Source organism: Tigriopus californicus, chromosome 12 (genome assembly GCF_007210705.1).
Source record: "Tigriopus californicus strain San Diego chromosome 12, Tcal_SD_v2.1, whole genome shotgun sequence".
Classification (NCBI taxonomy): domain Eukaryota; kingdom Metazoa; phylum Arthropoda; class Copepoda; order Harpacticoida; family Harpacticidae; genus Tigriopus; species Tigriopus californicus.
Genome location: NC_081451.1, coordinates 16,261,619 through 16,285,183, shown reverse-complemented (window position 1 = coordinate 16,285,183; position 23,565 = coordinate 16,261,619). Strand labels below are relative to the sequence as shown.

General features: G+C 38.6%; 4 protein-coding genes across 4 annotated transcripts in view; 3 read left to right on the top strand and 1 right to left on the bottom strand.

Moving 5' to 3' along the window:
• LOC131891654 (uncharacterized) overlaps positions 1–1,127 on the top strand; it is a 9,226-nt gene extending 8,099 nt beyond the window's left edge. Inside the window, exon 3 of the mRNA XM_059241284.1 lies at positions 506–1,127. Coding sequence (XP_059097267.1) covers positions 506–725 — 220 coding nt within the window. The 3' untranslated portion in view covers positions 726–1,127. The remainder of the gene's footprint in view (positions 1–505) is intronic.
• Positions 1,128–2,900: 1,773 nt separating this feature from the next.
• LOC131891655 (uncharacterized) lies at positions 2,901–8,879 on the top strand. Its single transcript, XM_059241285.1, has 3 exons — positions 2,901–4,568; positions 4,636–4,994; positions 8,119–8,879. The coding sequence occupies exons 1-3, from the start codon at positions 4,338–4,340 to the stop codon at positions 8,330–8,332; spliced, it is 804 nt and encodes a 267-aa protein (XP_059097268.1). The 5' UTR covers positions 2,901–4,337; the 3' UTR covers positions 8,333–8,879.
• A 6,333-nt stretch (positions 8,880–15,212) lies between these two features.
• On the top strand, positions 15,213–18,035 carry LOC131891653 (2-hydroxyacylsphingosine 1-beta-galactosyltransferase-like; the record flags this gene model as incomplete). Its single annotated transcript, XM_059241283.1, is given in 4 exon segments — positions 15,213–15,420; positions 15,486–15,632; positions 15,688–15,918; positions 17,882–18,035. Coding segments are annotated over 4 exon segments (659 nt in total), but the record flags the coding sequence as incomplete, so codon positions are not given.
• Positions 18,036–20,836: 2,801 nt separating this feature from the next.
• On the bottom strand, positions 20,837–21,647 carry LOC131891314 (UDP-glycosyltransferase UGT5-like). Its single transcript, XM_059240841.1, has 3 exons — positions 21,504–21,647; positions 21,194–21,431; positions 20,837–21,075 (listed from the first exon to the last, which is right to left on the bottom strand). The coding sequence occupies exons 1-3, from the start codon at positions 21,645–21,647 to the stop codon at positions 20,837–20,839; spliced, it is 621 nt and encodes a 206-aa protein (XP_059096824.1).
• Positions 21,648–23,565: the final 1,918 nt, after the last annotated feature.

Sequence of the window (23,565 nt, the reverse complement as noted above, 5' to 3'; positions counted from 1 at the left end):
AGCTTAACCAACCCTCCTACCATACCACCCACAAATTAAAAAGAATTTGTACATAGATCCAAGAAAAAGTCCATTGATTTGTTACAGGCAACCATTTCTTGATCGAAGGGAATGGAATTGAATGCCAAATTCGTTCGAAATGATGCTATATTTGTAATTTTCAACCAGCCACTTTTCAAGGAGCTGCCCTTCGAAAAGTAGATGGTGATGGCTTCGGAAATTGTTGGCGCCAACTTGAGAGCGTCCATATTTTTAAGTAAAAGTGAGAAAAGTAAGAATAAGGTGATAACGATGCCAGTTTGTGCTAGAAAGTCCCAAATAAACAATTTCCGGATAACGAGCAGACGAACCTAACAAAACCAATTGACCTTTAAGTTCAACGAGAAAGCTAATATAGTACAAGAATGTTTAACGAACTTACACTCAAATTTATTTTTCTTCTCAAAGAGACCAAACAGTACTCCTAGTGAATGGAGGTCCTTTCTGATCGTATTGTTGTTTTCAGTTTTGGACCCCTGGGTGCCCTGGCCACCGCTGAAACTCATCGTAAGAAGGGTCTGGCCCAAATGGCTTTAATCTACGCGGCTAAACATCTTCGCTCTGAGGGTTTGACGCCATTTGCCTTTATTGAAACGTTCAACAAACCCTCGTTCGGGTTGTTCATGAAAACTGGATTCACACATACCCATAATGTGTCCTGGCTGTTTTGGAAGCGACCTCAATAAACACCTCGAGATTGATCGTAAAGCATCAATTTCAACAACACTTGGCTCCCAAACAAACCCGCCTAATATTCTACGACAGAGGAAAACTTTGCCAAGATCACGCTCATTTTTTGCTTCTTTTACTTTTACCAGGGAAGTGGGGATATTGAAATTACTTAAAGATAAATGATGACAAGACACAAGTGACTAGTTCACATAAATTCACATTCCAATGTTTTTTAAGGAAAGAATTGAGCAGGCATGATTCTCTTTCATTTCCAGAATTTACTTCCATCCCGTGCTTGAGCAACAGCGGGTATACTACATGATGATGGCTACTGTTTTTGACATGTATGATTTGTCAAAAATTCTGATATTATCTGATAACTCTTTATAGATGAGGAATAACTTTTGCGACATTGACATGTTTTGTGAGCCCAACTTAGTTCGTGTAATGATTGTAATCCTTAGCGAACTTTAAGCTTTGTCTAATTTGATAGCAGTAATGAATGAGACAAAAGAAAAAAGCGAAAAAATCTTCAGAAATTTCTTCTTAGATTCTCGGTAGAGGACAGTCAGAGCTTACTAAATGGAGCATGTAATCTGAAGCATAATTTCATGACTATTTGCATCTTGATGCTAAGATGTTTCCAAAAAATTGAGGAAAACTTCATCCCACAACAAAACTTCCCCCAAAATTGGCATTAATCCTTGAAAATTGTCCTACATCGTAAAAAGCTGGATTTTTTTTATACATTGCAAAATTTGTGCATCCAGTTTTATGCAAGAAGTTTGCAAAAACGGCAGACAAGCATACGTTCCTTAACAGACTATGACGACTTGCAAACTCATAAAAACATTCAGGCCATTATTTTTTGGGGTTTCAACAAAGATGGGATGGGCACATATTTTTTGCATTTTAGCAGCATGGTTTTTTTCCTAACTTCACAAAAATCATTATGCAAAAGTAATCTTTTCCGAGGTCTAGTGATCATAATGCGACTGGTCATAACTAGACCTCGGGGAAAAAAGGTAGGAAAAATAAGCAAAAAGGTAACTTAATTGTAAAAATTTTTTCCCAAAAGGGTAACAAAGTCAGCCAAAAAAGGTAAAAACCGGTAAATTTTGGGACAAAGGTTAAAAATAGTTGAAGCTTGCCAAAAAGGTTAAGGAAAATGAATTTATTTAATAACTTATTTTTTGACAAAAAGCATTAAAAAAGAACTAACTCTATTAGCAGGAGAAATACAAGTAACAGCTCATTATCACAGAGATTTTTTTGTAAGACTAAGGTGTAGCCCTGAAAGCATTTGATTGTGGTATGAGAATGAACTTTATACATTAACGCTTACTAGGGAGCTAACCTTTAGGTTCTATGTATCAGTAGCCGTGATAACACTCGGTGACATTTTTGCTGCTTATCATGTGTTGCCATCATGGCACTGGAGTTGTCAATTCCCTCAGAATTGATTTCGTGCACTTTGTTTTGCTTGGGTGAAACATAGAACTAAACAAGGAAGCAAGGTGTCATAGCATTGTCTGTTAATGAAGGTTAAAGTTTGAATTGCTTTGGATTTAGTGTATTTTGACCATTTTTTGAGGTTGTTCAAAAACCTTGGTTGTATTTATAACCATCTTCCAAGTTTGTTTCCTGCTTTTGCAAGTAAAAGAACCATTTCAAACCTGCCCATTTTTAACGAAGAGAAAACCGTCAAAAAAGTTACAAAAAGGTATTTTTTCCATAAACGACAATTTAGGTAATTTTGCCAAAATTTGACAGAAAAAGGTAAAAACCTAAGTTTTAGATTTTTAACTTCTTTTCCTAGGTCTAGTTATAACCCTATCCTGACTCATGACAGATCCGTGGTTCGATTCTCTTCCCCAGCCTCTATGAGACATTGTCCGTGCTGACCACACCCACAGACGAAGAACCAATCTGATGCAGGACATGGCACTGGGCATGGATTATGAATGGACTTGAGTACAACTTTTTTGCATGCAGTTAAATTTAAACTCTTAGCACTTAAAATTGATTGCAGGCTAGGAACATGAAAGAGATAGATACGTTTTGGACTTTCTGAGAGTACAAATTTTGGTGGATTCGTAGCAAGAGTTTATCAAAAGAAATGGACAAAGTGATGATGATGATGATGCTTTATTGAGGGTCTCGTGTATAGTAGAGGAATAAGAAAAGAAAACATTGACGAAAAATGGCTAAGGAATAAAGAAGATTTGAGAACCCTAGGTTCACTCCATAAACCGAATGGTTTGTTTTCATGGGGGGACCTTGACTAGATTGATGCCACTGTGCAATCCTCCGCTTTGTTCCAAGCAAGGTGTCCGACTCAGAGAGCTCGCTCAGTCAACCCCGTGACCTTTCCCAAAATATCCAAAAAAAACAAGAACAACAACAACAATAGAATGCCTGGCTTATTTGGATGTCCGACATGAATAATAGTCGGGAACCGTACAGCCAGTTGAGTACGAGGTAGTGATCATTTCAGTGACACATCCGATCTATCGTTTGCTTGTAGTGAGTAAATTTTCCAATTTTATCTTGTTATCGAAATGTATTGATATGTAAATAGATATTATCCAACACAACGTAATTCAACCTTCATTTTGGGGAAATGTTAAAGTCCATTCGAAATCTAACGGGTAATTTAATCTTAAAATGATATGCAGAAAAATTGGAAGATAATTCATTTTCTTTCAGTTACTGTTTTTTTAAACAAAAGAAATCTCGTAAAATAGCTCTTTCGCCGACAAAGAAAGCAAAAATCCTATGCATGTAAAGAATGCGGTTTGTAAAATAGAACTTCAATATTTTGCACTAAAAAAATTAAATATAATTCCACTCTCTGGATATGAGTCATTTCAAAGAGTGTTAAAAGTAGGTCTGACCCAGTTTCAAAACTTAGATTCCCTCAACAGCTAAAATTAAGAGAACATCTGAGCTATTTATTATCCACCATTTTACAATGGAAAAAGGACCTGCAAGAACGACAGAGCAACCTGGAAAAAGACCAAGATACAAAATCATATTCCAAATATTGATCATAACACTTGTATTCCATCTAAAAGTTTCTATCAACTCTGGTGTTTAGGGTCTGGTGCCTTTTTTCAGACAGATTTGTATGATAGAGAGACAATTGTGGATAAATAAGGATGAAGCATGACAGAGAACGAAAAGACACTCATCACGAGAGAATTTCGTTTCGAAGCATGAGCTCGTTTCCCAACCAAGTTTAATATGTAAGTGATTTTCTTTCAAGAGTTTTTAGAGATTGGTGTTAGGGATGATGATACTTTTATCTAGGCACATATGTGATTTAGAGATAATTTCATTAACTTGAAAAAAATACAGATTGGCCATATAATTTCAAAGTAAGATTTGTCGATTCATATTCTTTTCTGATGTTGTCACAATATTTGGAGGAGTCGGTAGCGTTCTGTCCTTGGGCAATCTCCCTCCCCATCTCACAATTGCCCGAGGAAATTTTGCTTCAACGAGAAGCAGCTCCAATCGTAGACTTAGTAGCGAATTGAGCGTACACGCAGACAAATCCATCAACTTAAGGTCCTTGGAATCAACATTCTAGTTTTCGTTGAGTGTTCTAGATAAGAGAAACAATGAAACAAGTCCATGATTTACCAGCTCTCAGAGACACTTTGGCCAAGGAGCTGCCGTTTTCCATTCAAGCATTGGAATCTGTGAAGCACCAGATCAAGTTCAATTTTAAACCACCCAAAGAGATCTACGTGTCCGAAGACCCAAAGTCATCCTTCGTTGTGATAAAGGAAGTAGCCTTTGAAGCTGCTCCCAACTTTACCGTGTATTGCAAGGAGGCCGACATAAACACAGTAAGTAACGAGGTGGATTAAATATTTTGCCGTATGGCAAAGTGCTTCAATATTCTCCACTCTTAAGGCTGGATTTGAATTAAAAGACGTCATTCCTTGGGATCAACCTTGGAGTTTGGGTGGGGTCCCTGGTTATTTATTGCCTATCCTCCAAGAGCAGCTGCATAAACGAGGGCTTGAAGATTGCTTGGAACTGAGTGATTGCTGGGTTTTTATTTTGGAACCACATGTAACCTTGCCCCGGATGGCAATTCCGCCGAATTATAAGATTCAACACCTTGCTCCCAATGATGTGGAGTTTATAGATAAGATGTGGAAGTTCCGATCTGATACAAGTCTCCCAACATTAAAAGCTCAGGCAAATCTTGGCTTGGCCTTTGGGGCGATTGCGGATGGCGAAGTCAGGTCTGCCTTTGCCGCCTTCAGGTTAGTCAAAATTCAACTTCTCCGATAACTCAACAATGCTTTTGATCAAATGCTTCAAGGCCATTTACTTTTGTTAAAAGTACTGCAAATTTTGGGTTAGTGTCAAAATGGGAACTTGTGAAATGAAAGGAATCTTTTTCGTTTAAGGCACAGTCGTTTTTGAAGGGTGCTACTTCAGGCATTTCCGGAACGGGGGTTATAGTTTTACATCGAGCTCAGGTATTTGTAAAGAACTTCACTAGGATTTTCCCAAAGCACTCTCTCCAGATCATATTGTTGAATGAATAATGTTTCGGTTCGTTGCCTTTTGATAATTTTTTCATTCAGTATGAGACATGAAGTCTCATGAAAAGGGTTGTCCAAAAACGGCGAATGCCTTATTTTTCACTTTTTCAATCTTTTTACATTTCTTCCATTATCATATATATTTTGCATGTTTTTTTTACAATTTTCACCATTTGGCTCAAAAATCGGGGTTTTTCCTCATCGATTTTAGCCCTTTTTTCTTGAAAATATGAAGAAAAGTTCAAGCAAAGTATTTTTTACCACGTCATAATAGTTTTTTCTTCAAATGACTCTTTTCTAAATGGCGTCATTATCATACTTTTTGGACTGCACAACCATTCATGATGACGTCGCTTCAGCTTGCAAGCACAAACTGCTGCAAATATTTTACTTCTTTAATACATGGCCCAAGTATCTAGTGAAGGAAATAAGTATTTCTGTTACTATGCTATGCTTACTTGCAAGCACAATATATTTGAGGCAAGAACTATTATCCCCCAGCAGTAAGCTAGTTTTTTTAAAGGAAAACTAGTATTACGAGTGTATTTAATAACAAAGCATACTTAAATCTTTTTTGGCTTTGGCTGCATGGCGCATTTTAAATAAGAAATGAGACCTGGTATAACCATGCAATAGAGTAAAGTCCTTACAGAGAAAGTTTGTGCTCTAGAAATATCTGCATTTTTGCATAGTTTTTGCAATTTGTGCTCCTTTTACATTTTAATTGCATTTTTCGTATATTTTTTTGCATCATTTGGACTGTCTTGCTTATTGATCAACTTGAATAAGATTACAGATTGATGGCTAAAACACAAGCCATTCATTCATATTTTATAGATACTCAAAGGACATGCGTTCTTATGAGCTGAGGTTTTTAATCGGACACAAAATGTGGATCCTTGAGTAATTCAGATTAAGATTATTGGTAAAACTTTTGGTTGCATCAACATATGTATGTGATTGAAATTGCATTTCAAACGCTAGCATCATGTTTCTAAAACTCTGGATAATCTGGATAAGCAATTGCTTGTTTTCATCAGAACCTGTGGGGAAGGGCAGAGGGTAGAAAGAGCACGATAGATAAAAGCGATCACGAAATTGAAGAAACTGACGAACAGAGCTTAAAGCTCTGGAGAGAGAAGAGAAGATTAGTCAAAGCAAGATGATGCCATAATTTGTCCTAAAATCTTGGCTCGAGAAAGAAAAGGGCGCCGAGATGGGACTTCACTTAGCAGAAACAGAAATATCCGACTAAGAAACAGAATTTAGGGCAGAAATGATGATTGCTAAGCCGCGAAAGTGAGGAGCCAATACAACTTCATTCTTCAAGAACACAATTTGCACACATAGCGAATTGTGAATCACTTTTTGTGAATCACTGAGACATCACTATAAAAATTCAATTTATTTGGAATGGCGTAACCTGAAAGTTTCTGAAGATGCGATGTTTTTGGCTAGTTGTGTTCATGCTCTCCCCCCACCTTGACCAGGATTTTTCCATGAAAATGTATTTATCGTGCAGGGAAATTGAACCAGAAAAGTACTCTCAGGACATCCATGTCTTTTAATGGTAGTAGAGTAGTTGTTGAGAGTGAAATTTAACATTTTACATTGTGGATCCAGTGGATTGCAAATTTTGGCATCATTGCTGAAATACCTACTGTTACAATATTACAACAATGGCAATTATAATCAAGTAAATTTACACCATTTTCAACAAAACACAAATCGACGCAATGAGCAGGTCGGCATCTTGAAATACCTTGAAGTTAAGGCTAGTGAACCTAATTCTTTGGTTATTTCCAAATAGCCCACAAACAATGAGTGTCATTCATGAAGCAGGGACGTCGGGATGTGACCCTCGATCTAGGTCGCGCGGGACGTCCAGCCACTCCCTTGATCAGGCTTCTGAAGCTTCATAATAGAGGCCTTCAAAGCCTTGACGGTGTTCGGGCGGGTCGAGCACACCTCCTTCTCCAACTCCCCTTGAAAGAATTAGCCTATAGGAGCTTCCTGAAATCTACACAGTTGTCTTACAGGGGAGCCTTAGCATGGTCTTTGACTTGTGAGGTAACGTATTGTTGGACTTGAACACAATCACTACTATACGTTTGGGCACGTTTTGGCCTTCTCCAAGATCTCAGAGATGACTTAGTTGCAGAGGAACTAAAACATGCTCCAGCTTACGTGCCTCTTCTTGGCAAGGTATGGGATGGGTGTGCTCGATGCTAACTGGACTGATGAGGGTGATGAGGACTGAAGAGTTTAACACGATGATTCAATTTCAGGCTAAAACATACCCCCAGGGAAGGGATGTATTTGGTTCTATGGTTTTTGGGTTATCGGTTTGCGTGTATTTATACATTGTGAGCAAACTGCATCATTTTTTGTGTTTTTGCAGTGGAAGTTATTTTTTTGTGTTATATAAACAGAGTCCGGACGAGGTGCCAGGTGTGAACGATATTACATTTTATTTGACACTGTTTCATCAGGTGATCATAGACAAGGGAGCATAAATGAGTTCAGCAGCATGAGTAGAGGGGAAACAAGAGGAATCACAGATTATACAACAATATGGATTTCAAAGTGTCCTCGCAAGCATTGAAATAAAGCCTGAGTAACCCAATGCAAATTCTAAGTTTGCCTATTAGTATATTTTTATTATTTTTGGATAGATAAGTTTGCAATCTTAGCTTAAAATCCATAAAGGAATAAATTCGCCGTTGTTACTTATAACTTTGTGAGCTTAAGAAATGTGTGAGTGTGTCTAAATTTTTCTCTAGAATTTTTACCACAATGAAAAATGCAAAACTCCTTATAGATTATTGATTTTTTTTAGTTTCGGTGCCGTGGGTGCTTTGGCTACATCTGAAGCACATCGGAAAATGGGCTTGGCCCAAATGGTTTTGGCCTACGGTGTCCAACATCTTCGCTCGGAGGATTTGATACCGTTTGTTTTCATCGAGAAGTACAACAAGCTGTCTTTTGATCTGTTCAAGAAGGTTGGATTCACACATACTCATAACGCATTTTGGCTGGACTGGAAGTGTTGATATACATACAATGGTTATTAAACATTCAATGCAACATGTTTCTTTTTTACGTTTTGATTGAAAGCAGTTTCAAAACGTGCTTGCTCATGAAGTTGAGAAGCCTAAAAATCATTTCGAACAAGGCTAAAATATTTTCCCCAGATGTCGGTGGGCTTAACCTCCGGCCTTGTCGGAAATCAAACTCTTTATGCAATTGTCTTCAACCCCATCACAATTTGAAATGGGGAATTATTTATCCCTTAGCTCACTAAATTTTATTTCTTGTAACAAATTTAGCTTTTTTTTTAAACTAAGACCTCCATTATTTATGTTTTGTTCCAAATACGGCATGCATGTTTTGGCAGAGCGTTGATCGTTTCTTTATAAAAAAAAAAAAAAAAGATACTACAGTTACAATTACATGGCCGAAAAAGTAATTTTAGGAGGAAGACATTCATGGATATCAAGAAATTCAACAAGTTTGAACTTCATGATATTCTCAAACACTTCGCAATATTCGAAGCGACTTATCTCACCCTTTGAAAATTGGAACAATATGAGCTACCTTCAGAAAAGAGGGGAACTTGCCCTGGTCCAAGATGCAACGCATCAAGTACGAGAAAACAGGAGCAAGAACACAGTGAGCATCTCATCAGAAATTGAGATGTCACACCATGAGGACCAGGAGAACTTGAAAGCCTCAAGACCTTGATGGCCTCTAAAGCATCTTGATCTGTGACTACAAGATCATCTAAACGCTCAACTTGACAAGCCTTGCCAGTCCCAACATTGACCAATGTTGCGGTTGAAGTTGTACCTCCTCTGAAAAAGAGCACGAAAAGACAGTTGTAGAGAAACAGTCTGTCCCGTTTATCGGTAGCAGCCTTGTCAAGAAGAATTAAAAGGCTGTCAGTATGACCACCCTAAATGGTGTCAAAACTTCTCAAGTTCGGCCTTGAGAAGGACAATGGAAGAAGGGATGTTCGAAGGTAGCTTGTCCTTTTTTTCACCCGTACATGTGCGGTCAGTCCATGAGACTTAAGACGTGCTTTTATGTACGGTGTACCTCCGTCCATGTGGAAGAGACGCAAAGAAAGCAGAGAAATAGGTTTGACCAATGTAGAGGTTGAAGAGGTGTCTCCCCTTGAAATAGAGCAGGATAACATATTTTGGGAGAAAACTGTCTGTCCAGTTTATCGGAATTAGCCTTGAAGAAAGAAAAGGTTGTCAATTTAACCACCCTAAATGGTGTCAAAGACTCTCAAGTTCGGCCTTGAGAAGTACAATAAGAAGAAGAGATGTTTCGAAGGTAGATTGCCCCTTTTTCCACCCGTACATGTGCCATCAGTCGTTTTGCGAACCTGCTGAACTCATTGGAGCCCAAATTGGTGAAAACAATATCAAGATGTGGTTGAACAATCGACTTGTACAGAGTTAGCATCGTGATGCTGTCTCTGGACTTAAAAAGGCCAGCAGAAACTTAAAAGCCTCAAGACCTTGATGGCCTCTAAAGCATCTTGATCTGTGTGACTACAAGATATTCTAAACGCTCAACTTGACAAGCCTTGTCAATCTCATCGAACTCGTCAATAGAGCAATGGACTGTTGCTCCTAAACTCAGTGGAGTTGAAAACACACTAGAGAAGTGATCTCCAAGTATGTTGGCCGTAGACTCTACATTGTCTATGGCATCCCCATTGACCTCAAATGGCTCTAAAGGGTGTTTCATCTTTCTCTTAGAGTTCGCATAGGAGAAAAAGCCTTCGGATTCGACCTGACCTCCTGAGCCACCTTACTCTCAGTTTGTAAGTGGTCATATTCGATGGAGGCCTTAATCTTACCCTGAACTATGTCCAATTTTTTTGGAGACTACCACTACCCTTTCGGTACACATTCAGAGATTGCTAAACTAGAGCAAACTTCCTATAAAACTGCAACTAATTTATCAATGGCTGCATCTATGGACGCTTCCTGTTTCAGAATTGAAATCAGGTCCAGTTCTTCAAGTCTTTCTATAATCAATGGCCAATGTTCATCTTTGAACTTGAACTCAGCCAGACCGACCTTTTTGACCGGTTTTACTCTAAAGCACGTCGGCTTTTGAGTAATGGTCGACCCTAACTCAAGAACACGATGATCTGACAGATTAATAGGTGTCACATGGACCTACTGGATCAGATCAGGGTCATTGAAAGGACCAAGTCGAGAACGCTATTCTCTCTAGTGCTACACCAACATGCTGGACGAAATTGCGCAAGATTGCAAATTCCTCCAGCTTTTCGAACGACTGAGATGTCGATTTCGAAATGGGAATATACCATCAGGACTAACCTTCCACTCTACAACGCTAGCCGGAAAATTAAAGTCCCTACAAGAAAACCTTCGAGCAAACTGCCTGATCCAACTCATTTCCAGTGAATTGGAGAGCTGACGTAAAGGAGCTTACTGAACAAGAAGGGGGTCTATACATTGCTACAATAGACAAATCAAGACCTCTACTTCTCCATTCGACATTTGTACATGACTAATGTGCAAACCATTCCTAACATGTAGGCATACACCGCATACGCCCCATGTGGGAATATGGAATTATCAGGGCGTATCTTATCGCAACGAACTAAGTTGAAACAACTATGGTTAGTTCTTCATCTAAGACCCCTGGCCGAAGCCAGGTTTCTGTTATAAGAGATGAATGCAATCTCTCTCTCAACGGCTAGTTCTTCTAAGATCTTAACTTTTGTGCTGTCTTTTTTAGAAATCAGACAATGCACGTTCAAATATAGCCCCTTTACGGGCCTCTCTTTTAACGGACCAAGTTCACAAGATCTTGGACCATCCTCTCCAACCGTAAAAAATCCCTCTTATCAACAAAGCTACGTTCTACTTGAGGCAATGCATGAGCTAATGGGGATGGTTGGTTTGAGGAAGGGTTGGGCAACTACATGAGAATAGGAACGTATTTTGGGAATAGGGGTGGGGCAAGGAATAATAGGGAGGAGAATGTTTATAGGAATAGGGGTGGATTGGGTATTTGAAGGAAGAGAAGGGAATTGGGAGAGAAGGTGGCGGGTGGGAGGAGAGGGAGGGAGGAAGTTAAATGGGTTAAGGAACGGGGATGGATGGGATTAAGTTTAGGAATAGGGTAAGCTCTAAAATTACCAAACTGAGCTATCCAATTCTCGCCTTTTTTGCGTCCCTTTTACGTGGACGGAGGCACACCTACATTAAAGCACGTCTTAAGTCTCATGGACTGACCGCACATGTACGGGTGAAAAAAAGGACAATCTACCTTGAACATCCCTTCTTACTATTGTACTTCTCAAGGCCGAACTTGAGAAGTTTTTGACACCATTTAGGTGGTCAAACTGACAGCCTTTTCCTTCTTCAGGACAAGGCTGCTACCGATAAACGGGACAGACTGTTTCCTCTACAACTGTCTTATCCTGCTCTTTTTCAAGAGGAGATACTACTTCAACTTCTACTTTGGTCAAATTAGTCGACTTCTCAACTACTGGGCGAGCCTGTTCTTCAAGTGCCACCCTGGTTTCATTGACCCAAGCAACTAAAGCCTCTATAATAAAAGGCTTATTGACTACGGAAGGATCTTTCCCAGCTAAGACCAAGTCCAAACATTGGCTAGCCTCTGTGCTGACTTTTCCAAAAATAGCTTCCATCATGAATGCAGGAGGAACTATCTATGAGCAGCAATATCAAGAGACCGAGAAAAAGAAGAAAAACGTAAAGAAACTAAAGGCTATGCAATATACAGGACAACAGAAGCAGATACAGGATACAGGACAACGAAGCAAAATAGGAATGAACTACTTCACATCAAACTAAACATACAAATCTTAGATGGAGATAGTATACAAGAAGTAAGGGACAGAGAAATGCAAGGAATCAAGTACATATGTAAACTAGGAAAACAACACAAAAACAAAGAATGAAACTCAACAAACTGGTCTAACACAAAATGAAATCAATACACTAATGAACGATAAATCTAACTGTCAAAGATCAATACAATCAAACTAAAGAACTACACATAACGATTTGGAACTAGAAAAACTACACTACAAATCAGAGAGAAACTGCTTAAGCTAAGCATAAACATAAATGAGCAATAAACTTATTAGGTTTTAAAGTATTTACGTCTTACCAAAGAGCCATGAAAAACCAACACACACAAACACCACGAACACTGAACGTGCACAGCAACCAAGGAGCAACAGAGGATGTCACACCTTGGTTCGAAATTCCTGGGAGATTAGAACAGCAGCAAACTAAAATGCGATTGCTCTCAGCGAGGTCCAAAACAAAAAAATACTGCCAGTCTCTCTTCTTATATTAGGGCCCCTCCTTTCTATAATATTCGTTGCCCTGCTTCAAAAGCTTAGTATTATTGCCAGTCTCTCTTCTTATGCTGACGATACAAAGTTAGTTTCTGGTAGGAATGGCCAAGATTCCACTAGCCTTGCAAAGGACCTAGAAATAATCTATTCTTTGGTTACTAAGAGTAATATGGCCCTGAACGGAATGAAATTCCGCTCAATGATCTTCGGGTCAACTCCTTTGAATGTTCCACTCGTAGAAAATGGAGGCAAAGATATTGAGCAGGTCTCATCTATGAAAGATTTAGGTGTATTCCTCCAAAATAACGGAAAGTTCGATGAGCATATCCAGTTGAAGGTGGGTAAGGCTTTTCAAATGTGTGGTTGGATATATCGCACGTTCAAGTCCAGAGACAGCATCACGATGCTAACTCTGTATAAGTCGATTATGCAACCACATCTTGAATATGCTTCACGCATTTGGGCTCCAATGAGTTCAACATGTTTGCAAAAGGTCGAACAAGTCCAAAGATGTTTCACTAGGAACATCGAGAATTGGGCAGGGCTCTGGTATTGGGAGAAGTTAGGAAGGTTGGGATTGTACAGTATTCAGAGAAGGCACGAAAGGTATCTAATACAGGACGTCTTCAAAAAGCATCCATGAGCTTTGTCCCAACCAGGGATTTAGGGTCAATTCTAGTGACCGTAGAGGCTTAGTGTGCATTTTGAGAGCACCTTCAAGCCGTCGAGAATCCAGGCTAGTTCGAACAATAAAGTCTCCTTCTCTTCTTTCTCGGGCTCTTTCATTGTTTAATTTACTTCCCTCTAATATTCGTAGGGAATACGTAGGCCTTATTGATCCGGCAGCATCTTTTAAGTCAAACTTGGACAAATTTTTTAAATTTGACAAAACGCGCAGCTGATCAGAGCAAAAAGGTTGTGTCCGAATAAAGGTTGAAGCATCTCACAACGTTGATTAGAGTCAAATGTATATCAGAATAGCTTACCGTAGTTTCGTCAAAAACTTTGTTGTTGATTTCCATAAGACGGTCAGAGCTTATTTTTAAAAGAATAACTAGGGGTCGGAAAGATAATATTTTTTAGCTTAAGATAAGTTTGCTGATTTACAAAAGGCCCTGATGGTTTATTTTTGATATGATAACTAGGAGTCGGAAATATGATATTTTTTTAGGTTAAATTAAGCTTAAACTACTTCAGCCATTTTGGGGCCAAAACACTTTTCCACAAATTTTAACCTTAAAATTATCGAAAACCGAGTATTTTGGGGGAAATTGCAGGGTTTTTGTCATGATTAGGCGAAATTTAGGAGAAGTACGAAGTGGATCTGACAACGTTTGTGTCCGCTCAAACATGTGTTTGACCTTGAACCCCAAACTTTCATTAAGAGGAACTGTTGAACAAATGGCGAGTGTACTCTACGAGCGCTGAGAGCAGAGTGAGGATCAGTGGACGGTCAGCTTAATACTAGCTGATCGCCACAAACACATGCAGTAGTTGCAACTGATTTCATTTTAGCCTAAAGGCTATTAGTAACCCTTCCATCGTTTTCACCAAAACAATGTTCGAAGATGCAAGTAAGCACAATCTTGATGTCAGAGCCAAGACTAAGGGCCTGATAAAGGTGAGCGAGCCTTTCGGTGTACATTCTCGAACTATCGGTGAGTGAAGAACTTTATGCAAGAATGGCCAATCCCTTTACAACAGACCAGAACTTGGGCAAAGATCTAAAATTACAGGAGTCAGTCTTCAGAGGGCCAAAAGACATTGCGTTACCAATCTACATTAGACGAAAGTTGGATCATGGATGGTACGATATTAGATTTTTCAATAGTCCTTTTTAATGAAAATATGAGACTCAATGTGATCAATCAATTCTTTGAGGCAGGCGGATTCGTTTTCAGAAGGCACAAAGAGTCGCTGCTAAGGTGATACAACTAAAACGAGTTCGTTAATCGATCAGCAATAAATTTCGAGAAAGAAATTGCGGGATGGTTCGAAAGCAATATCAACTTCAGAAAATGAGCGTGTTTCTTTCAAAGTTACCTCAATTTTTGGTTTTGTGAGAGTAACTCATTTTGTTCCAATAATTTCTAGGTATTATTTTCTAATTTGAATTGAAGTGATGCGCTTATCTACGTTGGCTTCATGTCTTTCGTTGAAAATCTTGGTTTCGGTCTGTTGGTTGGATTGATAGTCAATTATCTTCATTGGCAAGACCCAGAACAAACGCTTGAAAGGGTGTTTCGAGCTTACTACGTCTTCGCAGATTGAAACAAGCTTATTCAGCTGAAAACAGGAGGTGGTCTGTCCATTTCTTTTTCACAACCGTATAGATGCTGCATGTCACCGTTGATATCCAGCCAAACCTTCTTGAGTACGTATCAGTGTACTGGATAGTACATTTGTGGTTGGCGCTGGTTTCTGTTTCACAAAAATGCCCTTTCACTGAAATTGATGCTTATACGAGTTCGTGACTGTTTTGTCGGCGGTTAAAGCGAAACAGAAACATAATCAGTCACAAAATTCGCATGATCGGAAAGAACGTGTCGATTTGATCTGAAGACCTATGATATTGGCAAATGCTTCAATTTGGTCAGTGTTAAAACGAATAGTGAACATATTCTACTAATATGATAATGCAGTGGTCTCTGAAGCTCCTTTTGATATCCACGTGGGTATGGAATATCCAAGGGGCCAACATTTTGTTCATTCATCCTCTTTTTGCTGGATCACACGTTAGCCTTTTGAGGACTATTGGTAGGGGCTCCAAGTGGATTTGTTAAGTACAGTATTTTATCGAAAGCATGTTACTCCCATCATAGGCGAACATTTGGTTGGTCAGGGTCATAATGTGACAATCATCTCTTTCAAACAAGTTGGTGCTCCTTTGAAGAGTTCAAGCACGCATCAGATTCAAATCCCCATTGTGGACAAACTCAAGACGTGTAGGAGTTACATCAATGAAAAAGGTAGTAAGGACACAGGTTGTGAATATTAAACTTGATGATGGTGGAAATTCCTTAGGTGAATTTGACGTCAATTTGAAACTGGCTCGGTCTTTGTGGGAAACGGGTGCTTTCTTGTCGTACCAGACAACCGATCTGGGTTGTATGGCTTTCTGTCATTGTGATACGCTTTTTGAGAGCCAAACCCTGAAAGATCTAATGGCATCCGTGAAGTTCGAGTTAGTGTTGGTGGATCTCAAAGGCAACGAATGTGGTTTCAAATGGATATCCTTCTTCAATCTACCAACAGGTATTGTTGTGGCATGATTTACCATTGTTGCATTTATGTGCTTAAATAGCCAGAGTAGGAAAAAGTGATTTGCCTCTGGCTCCCAGCAAGCTTGTTTATTTTTGGCACAATTGACCAACAAAGAACATTGACGGACCTACCCATTGTCAACCTTCATTTGGCAATTCAGGAGAAAATTGATGTAGACATGGCCTTGATAGAGGCAGTAGAGTGCAATTGTTACCCAATGCTTTAAAAGTGATTTGAAACTAAATATGTCTTTCCCAAAGCAAATATGACGGCGAGTGAGGGGAAAACGCATGTTAATGCAATTCAACCTTGTTCGAAAATTGGTCGATCTGTCCAATTTTAGTAGTGGTGACGACAGCCTCAACACGGTCTGGATAAGGCACAACTCACCCCCTTATTCATAATGTCCTCCTCCGGGTAGTGAAGGCCGCTTTAGTGATGAAATCCATTAGAGGGTTCCTGTTTATCAGACGCGGTGGTTATATTTTGCGGTTAAGTGTTTGCTTTGCTTAAATGCCAAGACATTTGGATATGTTTTTCTTTGTCAAAGAGACAAACGGAGCAACTTTTGTGAAATACACATGTTTAAAAGTAGCTCAGATAAGTGCGTAAAATCACTTGAAACACATTGAAATGTATCATTGTCAAAAACGCAGTCAATCAATCTTTAACGTACTCTTGGTTATGTACTGACGTAAAATTTCATAAACTTCTATTTAGCAGATGCTCAGTTATTACAACTTGAAAGTTTTGCATTTTACACCTCAAAAGATCGAAAAGTGGCCTAATTATGTTTCCCATTATTTCCAAGGCATATTATTGTTTTTTTTTTTTTCAATAAAACGACAAGAATAGCTATTTCCATTTTCTTTAGGATTTCTTTAAAAGCTAAAAGTAGCAAAAAATAACACTTAAAACTCACAAAATATGTAAATTTGCCCTCCATTTTAAGTTAAGTGCCAAAAGCTACACTATTATATCAAGTTCGTAAAGTTTTTAAACAATACATGTGACAGTTTAATTTTCAAATTTGTCACTTTTTGCAATCATTAATTTCGACGTACTGGCGATGCTTTTAATACAATTTGTCGAAATTCAAGATCAAGCTTGATTAAAGTGCGATTGACAAGTATAGCATCACAATTGTGAAATATTGACATTAAGTTTTAAGTCATATTGCAAACTATTTTCGGGGTTTTCTACCTGTTTCAAAAAAGTGAAATATTTTCATTTATTTTTCGGGCATAAAAAAGAATATTGTATATCTTGGCAATTGCTGTAAGATATAACCGGAGCAAATAGTAGTCAAATTTAATGCAAATTCAATCTTTGAAAGCGTGATATTTTATCGTTTACTCAATTAATTTGGATAAAATTGTAGTTGGAAACGCAAGTAAGGTTACTCCTAACATCTATTGATTTCGTTTTTGAAAACATTACCTGTTTGTAGATTTTGAAGTGGATTAATATACCAATCTGAGCTGAAATACGAGATGTTATTTTACAAACGTTGTTCCTCTTGTTTCAATAGCAACGAAAATCGTTACTAGAAGTCTTGGCATTTGCACAAAAATGTTATCAGTGTTGTGGGTACCACCGTGTAGAGGTAACGAGATGAATCGCCCCTTAATGCCGCCCTACAAAAGACCCATTAAGGACTGAGGTCAAGTGGATTATGTGATACCAAAACCTTGGCAATTGATGTTATTCGTCTTGCAAGGTATCACAATAGAACTATTTGAACGAACGATTAGTCATTTTATTTTGATCGGTCAAACAAAGGTAATGGTAAATTTTCACTTTCGAGGAGAGTGGCGAGAATTTTTGAAGGGGATGTCTCTTGAAATTTCGAGACCAAACAATTGAGGATCGCAGTCTTTGGCCCTTTCAACGTTTCTAACTTTGAAGAAAGGATCGTTAATTAATATCACATTGAGCATCATGTGTTTCTTAGTTGCATTCTGGGGACTTTCATTCGTAAGTGGTAACTCGAATTTGATGCGAGCGGGTCCAAATCCATTCCAAGCTCCTCAAATCTCATCCCGGAGTGGTCAAGCCATGGGCTTTTTCAATCTTATTCGGAACTTCTATTTGTTCTGTTTCGACTATTGTCCTCCGGTGGTTAAGTCCATATTTCTACAAGTCCAGGATGATTCATCGAGTTGTATCCAAGCGCCAATCCAGTTCAGGTTGTTATACATAACACCCCCCCTACCCCCTCCTTTCGTTCATCTATGACTTTTTCTCGATTTCAAGCTTAATGATGTGAGCAACACTGAAGTTATACAAGACAAAAAAGACATTTGGCTGACAGAGAGGGGCTTAATCAAAATAAGTACAAGAAGAGTTAATCTTTAACAAAGTGTTGCCAAAGTAATCTACAGTCCTTCAACTTTACACGAAAAACGTGATGTATTTAAGATTGCAAGAGCATCATTAGATGGTGTTCCAATAGTCAATGTGCCTCATATTTTGTTAAATTAATAGGCAAAGCGATAGTAGCAATCGTTGAATGGTACAGTAGAGTTACATCCAAAATACTAAAGATCTCATACTACGTCCTTTTTATAAGCGAAAGCTTTTGGGTTTGGCCGCCAATTCGAGGCCTCGTTTGTCCATAGGAGAATCGCGAAAAAAGATGAAGGGGAAGAAAAAACTTGTGGCAGTGCATGATTTTAGTTCGGTTTTGGTTCACCGTTTGCGGTGAGGGGAGAAAAAGGTTACCCTCTCAAGCGGGATCAGGCGGAGAATCGAACCGAAGACTTCCACTTCTCCCCCCTTACAGCATATGTACAGGCTACCTCACAAATCATTCTTTTGTCGTGTAGACCATAAACGACTTTTCCTGTGACGTAGGAAGCCATTTCTTTTGTTAAGGACGAATGATTTTGGATTGAAGTCAATGACCGAAAAGATCCGTCCCTATCGGGATGAAGCGCTTCCTTAAAATTCTGCTTCTAATCAGATTAAGCTACTTTTTCAAATTCGATGGATGTGATGCCATGAGTCATTTTATCCCAATTGCTTGTCCAGATGAATGGGGGACATTCATCGAATGCTATCCGTCTCAACACATCGCTTAGCTTGCATTGAAGCTCCATCGCAAAAATGTGAGAGGCCCCTCTTATATCCCGTTTGATCTAAATGAGCAGTAGTTATGCCAAACACAAATCAGAGCTGCAAATGCATTGAGCAACTAATGGTATAGCCTTGGCGACGATGACTTACAACCCTCAAGATGTGATGCGTGCGGAACAATCATTTGAGATTTGAGAGGATGAGTTGATTCAAGTCGATTGTGCTCGGAACAATTCGAAACATTTTTGATTGATTTAGAGCCATCATGGGTAAATCATAGGATGTCTAAGAACCATCAAGTGATCATATCCATCCAGAATTAAATTCAAAATTTTGAGCCTTTTCTTTTTTTTCTTCTTCGCCCCCTACTCTTTCATTCCTATCATGTGTTCCGAGTGGGAAATCAATAAACAATAAATGGTCTGCCCTTCGATGCTGATATTTTAGACATCCTGTCCAGCTCGATCGTAACATTCTGGAAGCTAGAAAAATGGAGAACAGGAATAAATATTTACATCTGTGAATAGGTTAACAGAAATTATATAGACGCACAAGTATTGACAACTGTATGCACAGATAGTTTCTTTTTTTTTTAACCTTTCCTGTTTTTATCCCCCCCCTACTTTCTCCCATTACAAGACCAGTTCTTGAGGGAGATAATTGAAGTTGAATTACATTATTTGATAGTGCATAAAAAAGAGATGAATTTTAAGAAGGTCCTAATCTAAGACTCTCAACTATTCCACGAAGGAAATCCCTGGTATTTAGAGTGCAGACATTGACGCTTTAGTAATTTGCTATTTGAACCTGGGATCTGTCGATCGAAATTGAAATTTTGATGAAGACTCATACCGATTCCTCAAGGGTAAACAAATAATTCAGCTGAGGAATAATCATTGCCAGAAAAAACAATTCAATCATGTGAAGACCTTAATTAAAGATTTTGAAAGGCCACAGGAAAAATTCAAACGGTCCAGCTAAAAGGCTGCCAGGACAACAAAATGAATGTGGGTCAATCGCATTTTCAAGAAAGTTTATGTTATGCTTGTATTTCTTTTATATGGACTTCAAAACTGTTTGCGTGACCAAACTAATTTGAGAAATACCACCGTCAGTGAAAAATCTTGACCCACAACACATAACACCACTTTATGGTGTATGACATACCCACGAAATGAAAAAAGTTAATATTATTTTCTCATCTCAGCATCTTTGTTACGATGATTTAACATTTGTAGTATAAAATGCCTCATTTCCAAAAGTAAATCAATATTTTTAAAACACATTTTTGACAACTCTTTATAGGATTTTTTTGCTACCTGAGCGGAAATCAAGGGTGGGAAGGAGACGTGGTTTGTGGTTAGCGCAGTTTCCTAATACAAGAGAAGTCCCCGTTCGAATCTCCTCCCCGACCTTTCTCAAGGAAACTTTTAGACGCTAACCCTCCCCACAGACGGAGAACCAAAAACTGATTGAATAGAATTGAAAAACCAAAAAGTTTATTTAGTGGGCGTTTCTAAAAGGGTGAGCGAGGGTCAAGCTTAATCACCTTAATCTGATCCTAGTCATTTATCCTTGATCAAAAAGATACATTTCTCAAATGAATCCTGGTTTGATAATGGATAAAATGTATCGTGAGAGAATAAAACCAGAGACCAGGATCAAAACCATACACAGAAAGAACAAACAATCTACCAGGAAATTCAATGGTGTATTCCTCATCTTGATCGGATTCATGCTGCCTTGTTCCAAACGACCTCCATCCAGAATGAGATTTCTTCCAAAGGAGGTGAATGAGCCAGGAGTGTCCGAAAAAGTTTTGAATGCTGTTTCATGTTCCCAAGATACTTGCCATTGCTGGCCACTTCCACGAGTTTTTGAGAGATTTCAATCGGGTGATTGCCGCTTTATCCCAAATCACTTCCCCAATCTCCCGATCCTCAATGGCCTTGGCAATCTCAAACTGATCCTCAAAGGTGGGCATGGCTAGAATGGGCACATTGTGGAACATGGCTTCTTGGAAACTGGCCAAACCAACATGGCTGAGGAACACTCTCGTGTTCGGATGTGCTTGAAATAGAGAATGATGATGCGCGAAAGAGAACTCCCATTTTTCCAGCTATTTAACTTTTTCAACTTTTGATAAAACACACTAGGAAGACATTGGCACCCTCAAGAATGCGCTTACCAAGGATTTCCTGATTTGGTAACCATTTGCCGAAGAAGAGACGATCAGGATCCTTTAATGTGAAATCCACCAAATCAGGATCTAAGTGTATAACGGCATTGAATGGGGTTCCTAGCACTCCTTGGATAAGCTTCTCCTTGAACTCTGAGGTAATGTAGTTTCCACCCCCAACACCAGTTTGACCCAAGCTGAAAAGAACCACTCCTTGCGTGGATCTCTCCAGGAAATCGAAAATGTCCTACAGGAAGAATTGATAAAGATATCATTATTTCATGAGCCTGCATGTGCCAATCCAATCCACAACCCTCACCACATTAGAAAAATTTAACTTTGATTCAGGTTTGATGGTTAATCCAGGTATTTGCTTGACAATGGGAGCAACTTGCCGAGGAGCCTCGAAGAGTGGTCCACTAGCCACGAATATCATGTCCAGATTGTCGTAGAGGTCCTCCATCCATGGGTGAGTTGTACCAGATAGACCTTCGATCGAATACATATCCGAGATCCCGTATTGGATGTAACGAACCACGATGTTAGTCACAACGAAACAGAACAAATAGAAGTTTCCGAATAAGATTGAAAAAGCCCATGGCTTGACCACTCCGGGATGAGATTTGAGGAGCTTGGAATGGATTTGGACCCGCTCGCATCAAATTCGAGTTACCACTTACGAATGAAAGTCCCAAGAATGCAACTAAGAAACACATGATGCTCAATGTGATATTAATTAACGATCCTTTCTTCAAAGTTAGAAACGATGAAAGGGCCAAAGACTGCGATCCTCAATTGTTTGGTCTCGAAATTTCAAGAGACATCCCCTTCAAAAATTCTCGCCACTCTCCTCGAAAGTGAAAATTTACCATTACCTTTGTTTGACCGATCAAAATAAAATGACTAATCGTTCGTTCAAATAGTTTCATTGTGATACCTTGCAAGACGAATAACATCAATTGCCAAGGTTTTGGTATCACATAATCCACTTGACCTCAGTCCTTAATGGGTCTTTTGTAGGGCGGCATTAAGGGGCGATTCATCTCGTTACCTCTACACGGTGGTACCCACAACACTGATAACATTTTTTGTGCAAATGCCAAGACTTCTAGTAACGATTTTCGTTGCTATTGAAACAAGAGGAACAACGTTTGTAAAATAACATCTCGTATTTCAGCTCAGATTGGTATATTAATCCACTTCAAAATCTACAAACAGGTAATGTTTTCAAAAACGAAATCAATAGATGTTAGGAGTAACTTACTTGCGTTTCCAACTACAATTTTAATCCAAATTAATTGAGTAAACGATAAAAATATCACGCTTTCAAAGATTGAATTTGCATTAAATTTGACTACTATTTGCTCCGGTTATATCTTACAGCAATTGCCAAGATATACAATATTCTTTTTTATGCCCGAAAAATAAATGAAAATATTTCACTTTTTTGAAACAGGTAGAAAACCCCGAAAATAGTTTGCAATATGACTTAAAACTTAATGTCAATATTTCACAATTGTGATGCTATACTTGTCAAATCGCACTTTAATCAAGCTTGATCTTGAATTTCGAACAAATTGTATTAAAAGCATCGCCAGTACGTCGAAATTAATGATTGCAAAAAGTGACAAATTTGAAAATTAAACTGTCACATGTATTGTTTAAAAACTTTACGAACTTGATATAATAGTGTAGCTTTTGGCACTTAACTTAAAATGGAGGGCAAATTTACATATTTGTTGAGTTTTAAGTGTTATTTTTTGCTACTTTTAGCTTTTAAAGAAATCCTAAAGAAAATGGAAATAGCTATTCTTGTCGTTTTATTGAAAAAAAAAACAATAATATGCCTTGGAAATAATGGGAAACATAATTAGGCCACTTTTCGATCTTTTGAGGTGTAAAAGCAAAACTTTCAAGTTGTAATAACTGAGCATCTGCTAAATAGAAGTTTATGAAATTTTACGTCAGTACATAACCAAGAGTACGTTAAAGATTGATTGACTGCGTTTTTGACAATGATACATTTCAATGTGTTTCAAGTGATTTTACACACTTATCTGAGCTACTTTTAACATGTGTATTTCACAAAAGTTGCTCCGTTTGTCTCTTTGACAAAGAAAAACATATCCAAATGTCTTGGCATTTAAGCAAAGCAAACACTTAACCGAAAAATATACCACCGCGTCTGATAAACAGGAACCTCTAATGGATTTCATCACTAAAGCGGCCTTCACTACCCGGAGGAGGACATTATGAATAAGGGGGTGAGTTGTGCCTTATCCAGACCGTGTGAGGCTGTCGTCACCACTACTAAAATTGGACAGATCGACCAATTTTCGAACAAGGTTGAATTGCATTAACATGCGTTTTCCCCTCACCTG